Here is a 16,208-nt window from a genome sequence, read left to right as displayed (position 1 = left end):
CCCTTAGGTTTACCAGTTTATGTGAAAATGGTATCTAGCCATAAAATGTATATGTAGACTAAATGTTCAGCCAATTAACGGTAGCATATGAGAGACCACAGTTTTTGAATATGTGTCACAAATGTGTCTTTGAAAGAAATTCACATTTGGATAAAATGTGCACCACAACAGAAATGGCTATTTTGAACACCTGCATTGTTGATATCGTTTTACAAATAAATTGTTGGATGACTCCAGTGCAGTAACAGGCGCTATGCTCTTCTTGTCACTTGTTTTAAAAAAAATAGACGAAGAAGAACAACTTCCGTTTTGAGGCTCGCGCTGACAGGAAATAAACAAAGCCAGACAACCTCAGAGGAGGGAAGAAATACAGAGCTAATGCTGCAAGTGACATTAATACCCGTAAGAAGCATTTACAAAACTTTGTGTATCACACGTGTCGGTAACATGAGTGTGTGTATACAAATTCATAATTAAGATGTTCAAGATTTATCATTTTAAACGGTTAAAAAAATATATGATTAACGTTAGCTGTTTAGGAAAAGTCCGACGGAGAGTGCAAACCTGTGATAGGTTGAGCGGTAGCTAGACTATTAGCCAAAATACTAACTTAACTTTTATATAAACACAACATACTAAGCTGGAAATAATCAGCAGTTAGCTAGTTACTGGTTTTGTTAACTAGTCGCAAATAAAAACGATTGCAAATGTTTTCTAGGTAATGTAACCTTCAGCCAGAAAGATGGATTATCACTTATCAGCCAACTTGAGCTAACGTCGGTTTAAATATTTTCTAAGTTAGTTAACCTGTGTTTAAATGGCCAGCCACCTCTAGCTAGCATTATATGCTAACTAATGACATTGCTTCTTAGCTAAGGTATTGTAGCCCACAGTTTATTTTTTCTGTCTGTCAAAATGTCTGTCGCTGTATGTTTTTTGTTTAGGTGGTCAGGATTGGGTGTGTGCAGCAGCAGCTGAGCACACAGTGATCACCATCATGATGACAACTAAGAGACTGGACAATTTTGAGGTGGTGTGTGAGTGGGCTTCATGCAACTTCAAGGGCCACACCATGGAGGAGCTAAGCGATCATATGTCACTGCATTTAAAGGACTACCTTGGAGACAACGATGCCTTAGAGGAGCTGGGTGAGTGAGGAGGATACGAAACAAACACAAGGAGTCAGGCTATGTCACTTGTAGGGCTGGGAGATACCACCTGCAATCAATATGACAGTTCATTCACTCTTAACAAGAGATAGTACAGTAGAAGATAGTACAATAAGTACAGTGAAGAGACACAACAGCATAAGAAACAATCACAGACATCTCTAAAAGTTCCCATGTTCAGTATTTACCTGTGGGGTATCAAGATTTAGCCAGTTCTGGGATCTCATCTGTGAACTGTAGTTTTAAATTTGAGAAGAGCTGGATACACGGAGGCACCTTTAGTAACAGACATTTAAAAATGACAGTGTGTAGTTCTCCTCTTGTTGTAAACTACATGAAGTTGTGTCAAAGTGGAATGAGCAGCATGTGTGTGTACTGGATATATCCTCAAGAGAGTTCCTCTGTAACACTAAACTAATTAGGTGCCTTTTAAAACTTGTAGTAGTATAATGATGACATTAAATTATCACATAGTCAAGTTTTATTTTTCACATACACAATCATATACAGTACAACGTGTAGTGAAATTCTGAAGTATAAATATAAACAGTATAAAAAATATAAACAGTAATGGGTTTATATAAAGCACTGGGTTCATATAGTGTATGACAGGTGGATGGATTATAATAAATTATGTGTGTGTACAGTCACTGATTCAGGACCCAAATGGTCTGAGGGAATAAACTCCTCCACATCCTCTCTGTTCAGGCAACAGTGACACTTCCCTAACAGCAGCAGAGAGAAGAGTCTGTTGTTGGAGTGATTGAGGTCTCTTATAATCCTCTCAGCCCCTGTCCTGCACCTTCTGGTGTAAATGTCCTGTAAGTCAGTCAGACGACATCTGGTGGTGCATTCAGCTACCTGCACCACCCTCAGCAGGGCCAGGTAGTCCCTTGTGGTGCTATTCCCAAACCAGGCGGGGATGCAGCCTGTCACTCAGGATGCTCTCTATGGTGCAGGTGTTGAAAGTTTTTAGCACCTTGAGGGGCAGCCTGAAGTCCCTTAGACACACTAATGGGCTTTTATGCACATGTTTGCTAAAATATAAAAAGCAAAGTAAAAATAGGCTCCTATATCTACTGCGACTATCAGTAAATAGTACAAGTAATATAATTAGATTTGAATATCACATGTATGGCTTCCATTATCTCATCTCAGTACTGTAGTGGCATTAACAAGCACTTATGCAATGGACTACTGCATCTGAAATATGCTGTGATCAAGTGTGTGATTTTTATGTCTGTACGTTTTCTTGGCCATGCACTTGTTCACCATATTCTGTGGAATTCAGGGGATCAAACAAGTTCCTTGTGTTTCCTCTCGAAGCAACTATACTATTACTATTTTTTTGCCCACACGACTGACACGGCACCCAACATTTGAGTGAATTTCTCTGTTGGAGTTAAACGGGACTCTCATAGAACTGCTAGGTACAACAATGCTGACTCAATTTTCTCTGATATGAATGAAGCCACGCAAAGGACACAAGCACATGTTGATTGACATTGATTCATTGTTACTCTGGATTAGATGTTGTGCCTTTCAGGCACATTAAAGGGCTAGGCAGCCCTACGCCGTCAAATCTCAATATATTCCCTGTGCATTCTGTAATAACCATCCTTTCTTCATTCCAATCATTTCTCCTTCCCTCTCTTTGTTTAGATGAGTATGCTTGTCTCTGGAATGGATGTGAATTTCTGTCCATGGGTAGCCCTGCAGAGCTAGAGGTCCATGCTTACTTCCACAACTACCACGGTAAGCTCAAGTTCGTTGGGTCACAGCTGCTCAAGTCCCGTCCTGATCTGCCCAGCTGCAACCAGGGCTTGCACAGCAACAACCTAGTTCCCGAAGGATCAGATGGATACGTTTGTCAGTGGGAGCACTGTGATGTAGGTATTTTTAGTTATGCATTGGTCATCAAATGATTAATAGCACTACTATTATAGAATTTATATTTTTGTCTTTGATACAGAGTACATTTAATAATCCTGAGTGGTTCTACCGACATGTGGACAATCATGTTGAAAGTGCCGAGCCGCAGTCTCTCCCACAACAACAGCAGGCTCTCTTCTGCCCCTGGACAGGTATGATAGAGCAAGAGGAGGTTAAAGAGATGTTACTGGTATGTCTAACTTCACTTACTCTGGTTATCTATATTTCATGTTTCTATTACAGGCTGCGATGCTTTTTTCAAGATCAGGTACCGTTTGAGAGAACACATGCGGAGCCACACTCAGGAGAGACTTGTAGCCTGTCCTACATGTGGCAGCATGTTCTCCAGCAACACAAAGTTGTTTGACCACCTGCACAGGCAGGCCGAGCCAGTAGGTGAGAAAGACACTTAATTTTTCTTGGATGCTGATGTGCTAAATGTATTGCATAAATGCTGACTTCTGTACATTTATCTCATTTGAACAGAGTCGCTGGTATGTGAGCATTGTGGCAAAGCTTTTTCCAGCGAGAGGCTTTTGAGGGATCATGTTCGTCAGCATGGTAATAATTTTCTACAACTCTAATCATAAATTGTTGTTAGATTGTACATCTTTACATTTTTAGGAATGCTTTGGTCAAATCTAATGAATGATATGTCTGTTTGACAGTGTGACGATGAGCTAATTTCCAATCACTATTTGAAATATTTTGTTTTACCCAGGTGCTGTAACTATATCGATTTATTATATTAAAGTAGATGGAAACTGAAAAAGAATTCCATATACATTTTTTCTAAAAAAAATTACATTTAATGTAATCTGCAGTTAAAAAGGTGCATGGTGGATCAGTGATGACCTGGGTTTACCATCTGTTGGCCATTTGTTAATTAGACATTCTGCAAGTATTATATTGAATTATTACATGTGTTCTTTTCTTTGACTCCCAGTGAATCAGGTGAAGTGTCCCTTCTGTGACATGACCTGCACCACTTTGGCAGCTCTGAAGATCCACATCAGGTTCCGCCACTGTGATGAGCGGCCCTTCCCATGTGACTTCTGTGACAAGAGGTAGACCTTCAAAACAGCTGATTAGATGTCCAGTTGATAAAACTGTACTTTGGCAAAATCAGGGTTCGGGAATACTTTGCCAAATGTTGTATACAACCCCCTCTAAAAATGTGTCTTGTCGTAAATTTGACATTAAAAGTAGAGATATCAAGTTCCAGCTATTTCACTAAACATTCACCTGCATCATAAAGGTTATTATTCATTACCTATTTGTAAGTAAGTAAACTTTATTTATGTAGCGCTTTTCAAAACAGGAGTTGCAAAGCCCTCTATAGAAGGAAAAAATGACGGACAACACATTGTTGCCTGTAACACATGCTGTTTCTTCCATCCTCTGTCAGTTCGTCCCAGAATATTTCCTGCTCTTTGGATAATTTCACTGCACATTTTCAGTCCAAATAGCCCCTGTAACATTTGCTCCATATAGAAACAAACACGACCTTAAAACTAGACCTTTATGAAGGAGGCTCCTTATCCTAAACGTTTCATTGGTTTAGAAATGGAAAAACCTTTTAGTAACTAATTAATTCAAGATTTTTGTGTATTTAAGGATCTCTGATATATTTTTAACTAATCTGATTGCAGATAATCTATGGCACTTTTGAATATGTTACAGAAACAAATGTCACAGTGAGAATGCTACCAGACCCACATGTTAAACACTGTATATTTGTCCTGTTGTCAGTATTAATCAGTGCTGGAAAGTACATTTACACTGTACTTGTAGTTTAGTGGAGTACTTTTTTCTTCAATTCCACTACGATTCAGAGGGAAATATTCTACTCCACTACATTTATTTGAGAACTTTATTTACTAGCTACTGCAGATTCAGATTAGTAATACAAAATATAATCAACAAATAAATGATGATGTATATTATAGATTAAGACTTTATTGATTGCCGACGTGAAATTCACAAGCTACTCAGCAGTATATAAAGTGATTAAAATAAGACCCACCTTTACCAGCTGCAACATTAAGTGATGAACACATTAATGCATCAGTAATAATAATCCAATAATATAATGTACATTAGTCTGAAATGGGCCATTCTGCAGATTGAGTACTTTTACTTTTGGTACTATAAGTCAAATTTTGAATGCAGGACTTTTACTTGTAACAGAGTATTTCTACACTGTGGTATTGAAGGAGTACTTCTTCCACCACTGGTACTAATGTATTTGACAGTACATCTGTATGGAATCTAGCTATGAAAATTTGTACTATAAAATTGTAAATATATATTGTTAGAAATTATAACATAACCTTTGTGTAAAGTAGTATTTAAGGACTATTTCTGTATTGGACTCATATCAGCATCTTAAATTCATGTCATATTTTTTATTTTAACAGATTTAAGAACCAGCGCGATCTACAAAAGCACACAGAGGTTCACAATGAGGGCACCGTGTATCGCTGTACAGTGGAGGGTTGTGATTATTCTTGTCACACATTTCAAACCATGAGCCACCACTTCAAGAGAGCACACGAGGTGTCGCCCAGTATAAAGCATATAACCTCTTTAGATCATCATTACAACCTGCTGTAATCTTGTTGACAGTTCATTACATAATAATAATAATATTTACCAACAGGTCGGGGGGATGTCCAAATATAAATGCCATATCTGTGATAAGGTTTTCTCCTGGTGTTATACTCTCACACTTCACCTTCGCAAGAAGCATGAGCTGAAATGGCCGTCTGGACATTCCCGCTTTAGGTAAGTCACAACAGCCAGTTTCCTCTGAAACAGCCATTTCTTAGATCCGCTCTACTTCTCAGGCCTCGGGGGTCCATCAAACGTAGTTCAAGTAATTATATGATAAGTATAGTCCAAAGTAAATATGTTATGTGTGGTTGTTTCACATGCTGTCTCCACAGATACAGGAAGGATGTAGACGGCTTCCTAAAAGTAAACATGGTGCGGTTTGAGACTGTGGAGGTGACGAAGGAGATCATGAAGAACATGGCCAAAAAGCCGCAGAGCCTCCGGAAAAGTCCGAGAACCAGCAGCCGGAACAAGAGGGCTGCAGTCACACCAGAGAGCGGCCGAAGCTCTCCTGCAGGATCCTCCTCGCCCTCCTCCAGCTCCTCCTCTTCGTACTCCTCGGAGCTCTCTGGAGGTGAAGACGTTTCGTCTCAGCCCAGCCCCAGAGGCAGTGACTCTCCTGTCTACTGTGTCATGAGCACCATCCCTCACATTGAGGAGGAGCCTGGGGGATTATCTCAGGAGGACTGCGATGGTAGCGGGACATCTGGAGCAGTCCAGGCCCTGACGGAGGTTGCGAGGGGCCTGGGCATGGACGTGGTGTGATTCCTCTGTGCTGCACTGCACCTCGCATCCATTGTAGGCTCTCTTGTAGCTGTTATGGATTTAAATTGGTTTGCCTCTGGTAGTATATTTTGTTGTGGAGGTGTCAGTGGAGACATCACTGGAACTGTTTTTTCTGGCCAAATCTTTCTCATGGTCTGCAGTGTTTTTAGAGTGGTGTTAAATTGAGATGGTTATCTCTACACTGGTTCTGGAGACCACGCTTTCATCATAGCAGCTCTAATGCCTCAGCTTAGCTTTGTGACATGTTCTGTTAATGAGATCGCCTGTTAAACATAGGTTAATGTTTCTGACAAAGCTTACGTGAATGACTTAAAGGTCCAGTGTGTAGGATTTAGTGGCATCTAGCGATGAAATTGCAGTGTGCAACCATTTGAATACCGCTCACATCACCCTCCACTTCCAAGCGTGTAGGAGAAACTACGGTGGCTGAAAACTCGTGAAAAACGCGAACGCCCCTATCTAGAGCCAGTGATTGGTTTGTCCGTTCTGGGCTACTGTAGAAACATGGCGGTACAACATGGCGGCCTCTGTGGAAGGAGATTTCAGGAGATTCTACAACAATGAAAACATACTTTTAAATTTTATATTACATTTCTGCCATTAGCTCCTCCTAAATGTTACACACTGGACTTTTAAAAGCACTACAAAGCCAGCTCTATGAAATGTTGATCTTTACACACCATGTATTTTCTGTGATATTTCCATGATGTTGCCTGACGAAGGATTTCAGAAGACATTATTTTTTATTGTAGCCTTGGTATGTCGCTTAATTTTATTGTTACAAATTTTAAATACATTTTTGATACAAAAGTAAGCTTTTCTCGTTTGTTTGTTTCTTGTAGTCACGCTTGTAGCGAATGTTGATTGGTCCAAAACATTGGTCCAGACTGAAATATCTCAACTGTTGATGAGATATAGTTTCCCCTGATTTTTCATCTAGTGCCACCATCAGGTCAGAATCAGAATCAGAAATTTGCCCAATACTTTGGTTCAGCTGTTACTTTGTGTACCAAACTAAGATCCTGAACATGGTAAACATTACCTGCCAAACATCAACATGTTAGCATTATCCTTGTGAGCATGTTAGTATGCTGATGTTAGCATTTAGCTCAAAGCACAGCTATTCCAAAGTACACCCTCACAGAGACACTAACATGTAAGGCAACGACCCCCTCAACTCTTAACTCGGCTGCATTCAATTTTAGGTTTACAGATTCACAGTTGCCCAACCCAGTTGCTGTCAAATTTCAAAACCTCCATGCTTTATTAAGAATCTTCATTGCCTAATTAAAGCTGTTCTAGTGCAAAGAGTATCTTTTGTTAATAATTAATCAAAAGCTTCCCACTTTCACTGGTTTGTCATATCTAGGTGGAGCTCTATTGAATTAATGCACAGACCATAATGACCAGTGAACTCAACAGACATACTGTAAATGAGTAGACCTGGGAGACTCATCGCCCCAGGTAGGATGTTGCCAGAAAACCAGGATGAGGGAGGTGATGTCTGCAGTGGTGGAGATGACAGTTCTCGTGACGTGAGTGTAAAAACTCCCTTCCTCTGAGGTAAACAGTCTCCTGCTGCCTCAGAGCAAGAGGGGGATAAAGAGGTGGCATAAAGAAACCATGAAAAGCCTCTTTTTGCCACTGTGCTGCAAGAGGTATCCTGATTGCTTTGCAGGTATTCAGTGAATTGTCTTTTAGGACATTTTGTCTAGAGTGGAGATCCATTCTCTTATGAGCGTCCAACATTGGCTCCCATGAAGCAGTTTGGTATGGATGCATTTCAGCCCCTGCATAAGAGATGAGTCCCCCAGGAGCTCTGGTAACATTACATCTACTGCTGTTAGGATACAAGACAGATAAATCACTTGTGTTTATGTGTTGCACTGGTACGGTGTGTGAGGATGGATGTGTATGAGTTGTACTGAACGGAGATGGATCAGTGCGCAGAGTCTTCGAAGAATCAAAGTGGTTTTCTACAATTTCCCGCTTCACCCTCTTCACTTTAAGGACACTGTCACACTCAAGCTGCCTTTTCCTGTCAAGCGAGCCGCTGCATCCACCGTCGAGTTCAGGAGTCACCCTTCGATCCCAGGATTTGTCTCTAAGAGGTAAATCCTTTGTTGTGTCAGTTTGGTGGCCCCTGTGTTCCAGTTTCTCCCGGTCAAGCTGCTCCCTCTTGGTCGTACGGCTGAGGCAAGATGCTGGTGAAGATGTGTAAAGGTCAGAGGGATAACTTCTGTTGAAGTGGATTACAGTGTCAGCTGTTTTTCCTGAGTGTCCACATGGAGAGTCTAAAACATGAGAAGCTGATGAGCTTTAATAATATGACACATATAATGTTGCTGAAGGTATTTCTAAACATTGTTGGCCTTAAACTCACCCAGATTTGGGTGTCTGCAGGAGGGCTGGTCTGATTCCTTGTGTTGTACTGAGTCAGGTAGACTGGAGGCCGGATACTCAGGTGTCCCCTCTCGATGGAGAGTTTTGGGTTTTTGCTGCATTTTCTGTTAAATTATGCATCACATACAGTTAGTTTTGGAATCAGATACAAAAGTGTATAACTCACAATGACAATATGCCTTAACTAAAAGATACCAAAGTTTTCTAGACTCCAAAAATGTGTAATAAGATTTTCCTATATGTGTAGCTCCTTAAAACTGAATTTGTAAATGTTGTCTGTCAACTGAAAGAATTTATATAGACATGTCTCACTCTAAACCTTTTGTAGTTATTAATAAGACAAATAGTTAAAAAAAATCAAAAGCACAAATAATAAAAAAATACAAGAAAAAGTCTATTTTTTATATTCCCAGTTCCCTAGTTTCTGAATGTACTTATTTATGTAAATAAAACTTAGATGCATTTGATTTCATTTGATTATTACCTTAAGTTGTTCATGGTAGTAAATCTTCCATGCAATGCAGACATGCAGCGCACCCCATCTCACTCGTTTCTGAAAAACAAAGTGAAAACATTTTGAACATTTTAAACTGTTAGTGTTGATTCACTAAATGTTTAATCAAAATCATTTAATAAGTCATAATTGAGCTTTGACTTTTAAAAAGCAGTTTCACTTTTATCTTTCTTCATTTTAATTGCTATATTGACATGTCAAGTTTTTATTGCTGCATCTTGGACTCACAGTTGGCCTGAAGAACTTCTGTGTTGCTCTGTGAAAGGCAGTGACAGGAGCAAAAGAGGACTTTGTTGTTCCTCTGAGAGGGTGTGTGTTGAACTGTGGCAAGAGGCAAAAGGTACGGCTAGAAATGATTCTTGATGGCTAAGTGGCTATCAGGTCAGAAGTGGCTTCAGATGGGAATTGATTAAAATTACTACTAAGTTAGTAAATGTTAACAATACAGAATAATCTGCTTACCTTACTGTCCTGAGTTCCCACTGGAGCAGGCAGGATGGTCAAGGATTGGTGGAGGATGGGAGTGAAGGCATACTGGTGAGTGTGCTGATGCATGTTGAGATGTTGATGAACCAAGCTGTGCACAAATGAAGTGGACTATTGAGATATGAGAAAGTGTGCATTTAGTTCCTGAGCAGGCAGGATGGTATACTTTAGAGCAGATGGTATGCCCTTCCATGTCAACAGGAAGTATAATGTTGCCATGGAGTCAGTAAGTTAGCAGTTGGCTTCAACTTGAGCCCCATTTTCTTAGCCTATATTTGTTTACACTGGCACCATTAAAAGTATGCCAAATTAGCTATTAGCAGTGAACTCATGGATGTACAGGCATGAGTTCACAGTTTGAAAACCTCTGCTCTAGAGGAAAGAAATCACAAAGAAACACACTTTTTGGGGCAAACATTCACAACAACAAAGGCAAAACAGTGATAAAATGTAGTTGGTCGTACCAGACTGTGGAGTGTGTTTTGGAGCAAGAATCATGGAGTTTGCTCCTGGCATTTATGAGGTTGGTCACAGGAGTCCAAACACACTGGTCTGAAGTTATGTGTGGATCAGTTCAGTGGCAAGAAGGAGCTTTTTATGCCTTTACAGTCAAGACACAAACACAAACAATGTGAATCAGGGTTATACATTTTCACAGAATTATAAACAGTTATGTATTTTTATTTTTTAAGAATACCAGTACATAAGCATTTTTTTAAGAATGCAAATTAAAAATAAAACATAATTCTTTTAATGCAATTTGCCTTGCAAATCACATGCAAATGACAGTGTCTTGTTAGATTGCATTACAGTTGGTAATCCAATTGAGGCATTCAGTGTACCAATCCATTTAATTAATTTAGGATCCATCCGTTCCAAGGACACATGATTAGTAATGCTGTTAGTGAATGGGAGCACGTTGATATGCAGTATATCTGTATTGAATATAAACTAGAGAGAAGAGGCTACATTATACATCATACTGTGTTGTGTATTGCTCTAACCTAAAGTTTGTTTAATGTTTGTTTAATGAAGTCTTGCTGTATACAAGTCAAACACAGACAGAAAACAGGACTTCCAAAAGGACCTAGAGATACATAAAACATTGCTTGCCTGCAAGAACTGAAAATATGTATTGAAGCTTCTGATGTGCACAAATCAATACAAGAGAACAGAGATTAAAAAGGTTGAACACAAAGTACAGTTTTGCTGATTTTTGAGTATCAGAAGTAATAATTAGTTTATTGACAGAAAAAATTGGCACTTATTTTGATAATATATTAATTATTTCAGTAATTTTCCAAGCAAAAACTCCTTCCCAAATGTGAGGATTTGCTACTTTTCACTGTAAATTGAAAATCTTTGGTTTTGGATTGTTGGTCAACTCTGGGAAATTATAACAGGCATTTTAAAAACCATTTTCTGACATTTTGTTCAATGAATTGAGAAATAATCTGCAGATAAATCGACAATGAAAATAATCTTCAATTGCAGCCCTAATAAATGTTGCAATGCAAGCAACTGCTTCTAACTATCTTTATGTTGTTTTAAAAGATGGATAAAACGACAGGAATGCCTTACAATATAATGGAATCCGATACAACACAATCAAACCCCTCAAAAACGATGTTGAATCGACACCTTTGACACTGTGTCAGACAATTAAACATTTTAGAAGTTTCTCAAAGCCTCTGTGTCTGTGTTTTTGGTCACTGAGTAAAGAATAATTGTAAATAACTCTCTCCTTCCCGGCATTCAAATGAAAGAATAGAATTGATTCCTCTCTGTGATGTACCAAATATTTCTATGAAGGATGGTTCTGAGTTACTCCTCCATCCTGCTGCTTGTGTCAGTGCCCCTTTAACCTCTCTAGGCCACAGCAATCCAATCGCCTGATCCCTCCTTTCTCACAAAGACAAGATTAGCTGGAGGTTACACAGCCTATGTTCTCTAAATTTCGTCCATGTCAGCGTGCCACAGAAATCTCTTAATCTCATAAAGGAGCTGGTTGTTAGGAGCACAACCAGAGTGAATGAGGCATCAGAGACAGCTCGCTGTGTCATCAGCGAGCTGACACTCGAGCTGGCACTAAGAGCGCCGGTACTCGCCCCCAAGACAAAACTTGCTCCGTCATACATCAGCTGAATCTTAAGAACTTCCTGAGATGTATGGATGCCTTTATTTCTTTTTCAGTAGTTCTCAGGTATCAGACGCTAACAGATTTGAATTCATATTTAACACTTGCAATTTGTTAAACACGCACAAATTGCCAACAGATGAGTAATACAGCTCAATACTTCCTAAAGAATTTAAAGCTCCAGCGATTAATTGATTAGGAAATTAAACAGCAACAGTTCTGATAAAAGTTTTAGTCATTTTTAAGCATAAATTCACTGGTTCCAGCTTCAAATGTTAATATTTATTGGTTTTCTTAGTCTTACGTGATTGAAACTGAATATCTTTGGGTTATAGACAAAACGAGACATTTAAAGACATCGCCTTAGGCTCTGGGAACTTTGTGATGGGAATTTTTCACTATTTTCTTACACTTTATAGATCAAACGATTTGGTAAATAGTCATGAATGGATAAATTGTTGTCAGATATATCAGATGTCCATCTTGCTCGTGAGACAATAGAAATTAAAATTTTGCTGTCTGTTTATTTGAATTGGCACTTTTTACAGTTACAAAGACCAACCAAAGAACTACCTTCTAAGCATATTAAAAAAGTTGCTGACCTGTCATTTGGCATCCATCTCACTATTTAATGTTGCAGTATTTCCCTACTCTGATAAAACCAAATGCATATATTCTGTGAATATGTTTCTTACCTGTGTGATGAAGTGAAGTGAATGTAAAATCTCGATTTCTTAATGTTAGGGTTATTATCCAGTGAATAACATCCAGCTCCTCCAGCCTGTTTATCAGCCAACACAGTGAAGATAAAGACTTCTAATATGTCCTTTTTTATATTTAAATATCAGCCCTCCGCAGGTCCCGAACAGTGACTTCAGTGCAGCAGGGACCACTTGTTGCTGTGAGCCAGTATCAGCTGTCTGCGGCCCCTGGTCAATTAGTGAGTGTTACTTACCAAACCCAGGAAAGACCATTAACTACTCCTAATGGCTTAAACTAATCCCATCAGCCCCCTAAACCCTTCTGATTCAGTTTAGAGAGAGAGAGAGCTTATGTGGCAACAGGTTTTCAAGTAGAGATGCTGGAGACACACTGAACATCTGACACGTCCCAATATAATGTGCATGTTTTTCTTCACAGCACATTTGTGCATGTGTGGCATCAGTTGCAATGCTCTGCCTATATGTTTGACATTTTATGTAACCAAACCCTTCATGCCTGCACTAACTCATTTGCCACAGGCTCTTAAAGGTTAATTTTGTCTTTAGTTTTCTTTGTAATTATTTCTGGTATTTTAGGTATTTTAATATGTTTAGGTTTTTTGACTTCTGAATTGCAAACCTTTTGCACTTTAAGGTAAATAATTTTTAGCTTATCTTTTGTATCTATGATACTTTGTGCATATTATGTATGTATGTTCTTATTTATATTATTTTTTATTAGTAATATGCTGTGTTGAATGTTGTCCTGTCTGCCCTTTTGCACTATGATCACTATCATCAAGCCAAGTTCTTAATGTTTGTTGTAAAGTTGAGGTCTCTTAAAAACTCAAAAGTTGATTAAGTTATTCATTATAAACTGATAATTATTATTAGTAATAGTAATTTAAAATTGAACCAACACAACATATTATTTTACTATTTTAATATCTTTTGAACAGGTCATTTTAAGCAGCTATGAAATTAAAATAAAAAAGTATGGCAACATTCCAGAGACCTAATACAACAATTATTTAAAGTGCTTTATTTATATTATTATTTGTGCTGTATATTTAATGCAATTCAGTCAAAATCAGAAGCATTCCATTAACTGTTCATATATATTATACTGTTTTTGCAGTTAGTATACAAAAAATCAACATATTTTACTGTTTTATATTAACAGGAAATGGTACAATAAAGAACTGATGGACATTAATCAGAAGGCCACTGCTAAATACATTCTACAAACATAAAGCAAAATGTATTTCTAAAGGAAATGGAGTTGCAATTTATTTAATGCCTCACTTTCCCTTTACCTTCGTAAGAATAAAGAAAAGCTTGATACGATATAAATAAAATATAGCTTAAATCAGTCGACAGTTCACCTACCTTGATAATTAATTTCAGAAATAATCCATATACTGTAAAGGCAGGATATATTTATTTTGTGTTCACAGCCTACACATGTTCCTGTTTAACATGCAGAAAGATTAAATTAATGTTGTTGTTGTTAAACTACATTAACTTATTCCACTCACATTTTGTTTTTCTACTTCAAATTTAAGGGTGTTTTAAGGTACTGAAGACAGCGGATTATGTTCTCTGGTGTGTGCTGTACAGTATGTCAACGATGAATAAGCACACATACAACAAATATTATTTATGTTTTGTGGAAGCACTTAGTTTGGATCACTGTCTTGGATACGTTGTCAAAATGCACTTGCAAAGGCAGCTCTTTTTGAAAAACAGGATGTTGGTGAGCCAGAAAGGTCACTGTGGAGCTCAATACAAAGGCACAGATGGCACTGAACATAATCAATGTAAGTAAATCTGCTGGCTTCAAACACATCAGCTCCCAGTATAGCTTCAATGTTTGGGTTTCCTGATGAAATGCTTCTAAATACTGAAACAGATTCATAGAATTCTGCTCCAGCTCGATGTCCTGAGAGGCCCCAGACAAATTGGGCTATCCTTCAATTGGATCCCAATAAGCAGAACATAACACAAAACAAACATAACAGTGATTGGGTGAGGCTTTGGGATGACATGTTCTCCTTGATTAGCTAATTCCATTCTCACTAACCATCCAAATCCTGTTAGTATGCGCAGGATTAAAGCTGCTGCTCCGTCGAGAAACAGTGTTCACCTGGCCAGGAACCATTACCCTTTATAACCAACAATGCACTCATGAGCCAACACTTATTAGACAACTTTAAGCAGCTTTTTCAATAAGGATACAATGGAAGTTAATGTAGACTCATTTTGTCCATGCACAGCTATTAAAATGTTGTTCTAGTATCTGAAATTCCTAATTCATCAAATTATACATTTTTACTATAGTCCCTCTAATAAATCCATCAATATTAGCTTATTGCAAATATACTGTATAAGTGTCAGTGTACAGTATATGTTGGCTGACAAGTAACAAGAAAATGCTGTACAGGAATGCCAAAGATATATTTGAGGTCATTCAGAAACAGTGGCGCATTACATAGTTCATCCACAAGAGCACAGACAACTTTATTTTTCACCCGTAAGATGTCCCGCGCAGTACATATCTTGGTCACAGTTCTTTAAAAACCAAACTGAAGGGATGTATCGTCATATCTTTTAATTCCCAAATATCAGTTTGGGTATCAGCCTCAAAAATCGGGCATTGGTCAGGCTCTACAAGTGACAAAAGTAGAATAAGTAAAGGTCATAGTGCCCTCATGATAATCCTGTAGCTGTAGTATGATCATGCAAATGTGAAGTAATGAGAAAAGTAATGTCGCTCTCTTTCTGCAGAAGTGGATGCAAAAAGTTGTGGTTCAACAATTCAACTCTTTTGTTACCGTTATCCGCTGTAAGTTTTGATGAAACTTTGATGACGTTATCTGTATCTGCTTTTAGCTGTCCCTCATTGAAAATCACCTACATGCTGTTACTTGGGTGATGTCTGTCTTATCCAAGACACCATTTTTATGGCTTCATCATTATGTCAAATGGAAAATTCTACATCTTTTATCTTTTTTTATACCTCTGTATAATTCAGGTTATAACATGTTCCGTAATGTCAAAAGGGGAACATCACTGAAGTAATTTTGGCCTGGAGACTAAAATGTTTTAACAGAAAGCCTGTGTTACAAAGCATAGTCAATAAATTTGAAAGACATGAGCTCTGTCTCAATTCTATACTACGCACTAATTCTGTGCAGGTTTGAGTGTATGTTTAAAATTAAATATACTCAAACAAGTCAGTAAACATACTGTTGTACGATATTGTGCCACAATGCAATGCTAAAAGGAAATGGAGGATCTATTCACAGCTGTAAAAGAGTAAAATAAATTGCGATTGGTGGTGATACATCTCCAGAAACATATTTGGGGAAATAAAAAGTATTACATCTTTATAGACATTTTTCATTTTATTTGATTTGATTGGCAGTGGCCTTCTAGTGTTGCAGTTTGATTGACATCGTACA

At 38.2% G+C, this 16,208-nt stretch overlaps 2 protein-coding genes across 7 annotated transcripts; one reads left to right on the top strand and one right to left on the bottom strand.

Annotated features, from left to right (window-relative positions):
• Nucleotides 1-255: 255 nt before the first annotated feature.
• On the top strand, nucleotides 256-7,317 carry zgc:112083 (uncharacterized protein LOC550461 homolog). Of its 3 annotated transcripts, none has more exons than XM_044203702.1 (10): nucleotides 256-402; nucleotides 945-1,148; nucleotides 2,832-3,058; nucleotides 3,142-3,253; nucleotides 3,345-3,497; nucleotides 3,588-3,662; nucleotides 4,048-4,168; nucleotides 5,522-5,660; nucleotides 5,764-5,888; nucleotides 6,050-7,317. In XM_044203702.1, the coding sequence occupies exons 2-10, from the start codon at nucleotides 998-1,000 to the stop codon at nucleotides 6,480-6,482; spliced, it is 1,536 nt and encodes a 511-aa protein (XP_044059637.1). In that variant the 5' UTR covers nucleotides 256-402; nucleotides 945-997; the 3' UTR covers nucleotides 6,483-7,317. The 3 variants fall into 3 exon arrangements, with proteins under 3 accessions (XP_044059637.1, XP_044059638.1, XP_044059639.1); XM_044203703.1 differs by having other exon boundaries at nucleotides 366-453; XM_044203704.1 differs by lacking the exon at nucleotides 256-402 and adding an exon at nucleotides 581-718.
• Nucleotides 7,318-7,457: 140 nt separating this feature from the next.
• Nucleotides 7,458-13,163, bottom strand: LOC122879521. Of its 4 annotated transcripts, none has more exons than XM_044203707.1 (7): nucleotides 12,739-13,163; nucleotides 10,371-10,507; nucleotides 9,883-10,017; nucleotides 9,649-9,741; nucleotides 9,391-9,459; nucleotides 8,887-9,010; nucleotides 7,458-8,707 (listed from the first exon to the last, which is right to left on the bottom strand). In XM_044203707.1, the coding sequence occupies exons 3-7, from the start codon at nucleotides 9,973-9,975 to the stop codon at nucleotides 7,956-7,958; spliced, it is 1,131 nt and encodes a 376-aa protein (XP_044059642.1). In that variant the 5' UTR covers nucleotides 9,976-10,017; nucleotides 10,371-10,507; nucleotides 12,739-13,163; the 3' UTR covers nucleotides 7,458-7,955. The 4 variants fall into 4 exon arrangements, with proteins under 4 accessions (XP_044059642.1, XP_044059640.1, XP_044059641.1 ...); XM_044203705.1 differs by having other exon boundaries at nucleotides 7,458-8,797; nucleotides 12,739-13,159; XM_044203706.1 differs by having other exon boundaries at nucleotides 7,458-8,797; nucleotides 9,883-9,997; nucleotides 12,739-13,159.
• Between the last annotated feature and the right edge of the window lie 3,045 nt (nucleotides 13,164-16,208).

The sequence above is a fragment of the Siniperca chuatsi genome, linkage group LG7 (assembly GCF_020085105.1).
Source record: "Siniperca chuatsi isolate FFG_IHB_CAS linkage group LG7, ASM2008510v1, whole genome shotgun sequence".
NCBI lineage: Eukaryota > Metazoa > Chordata > Actinopteri > Centrarchiformes > Sinipercidae > Siniperca > Siniperca chuatsi.
This window is presented reverse-complemented; position numbering and strand designations above follow the sequence as displayed.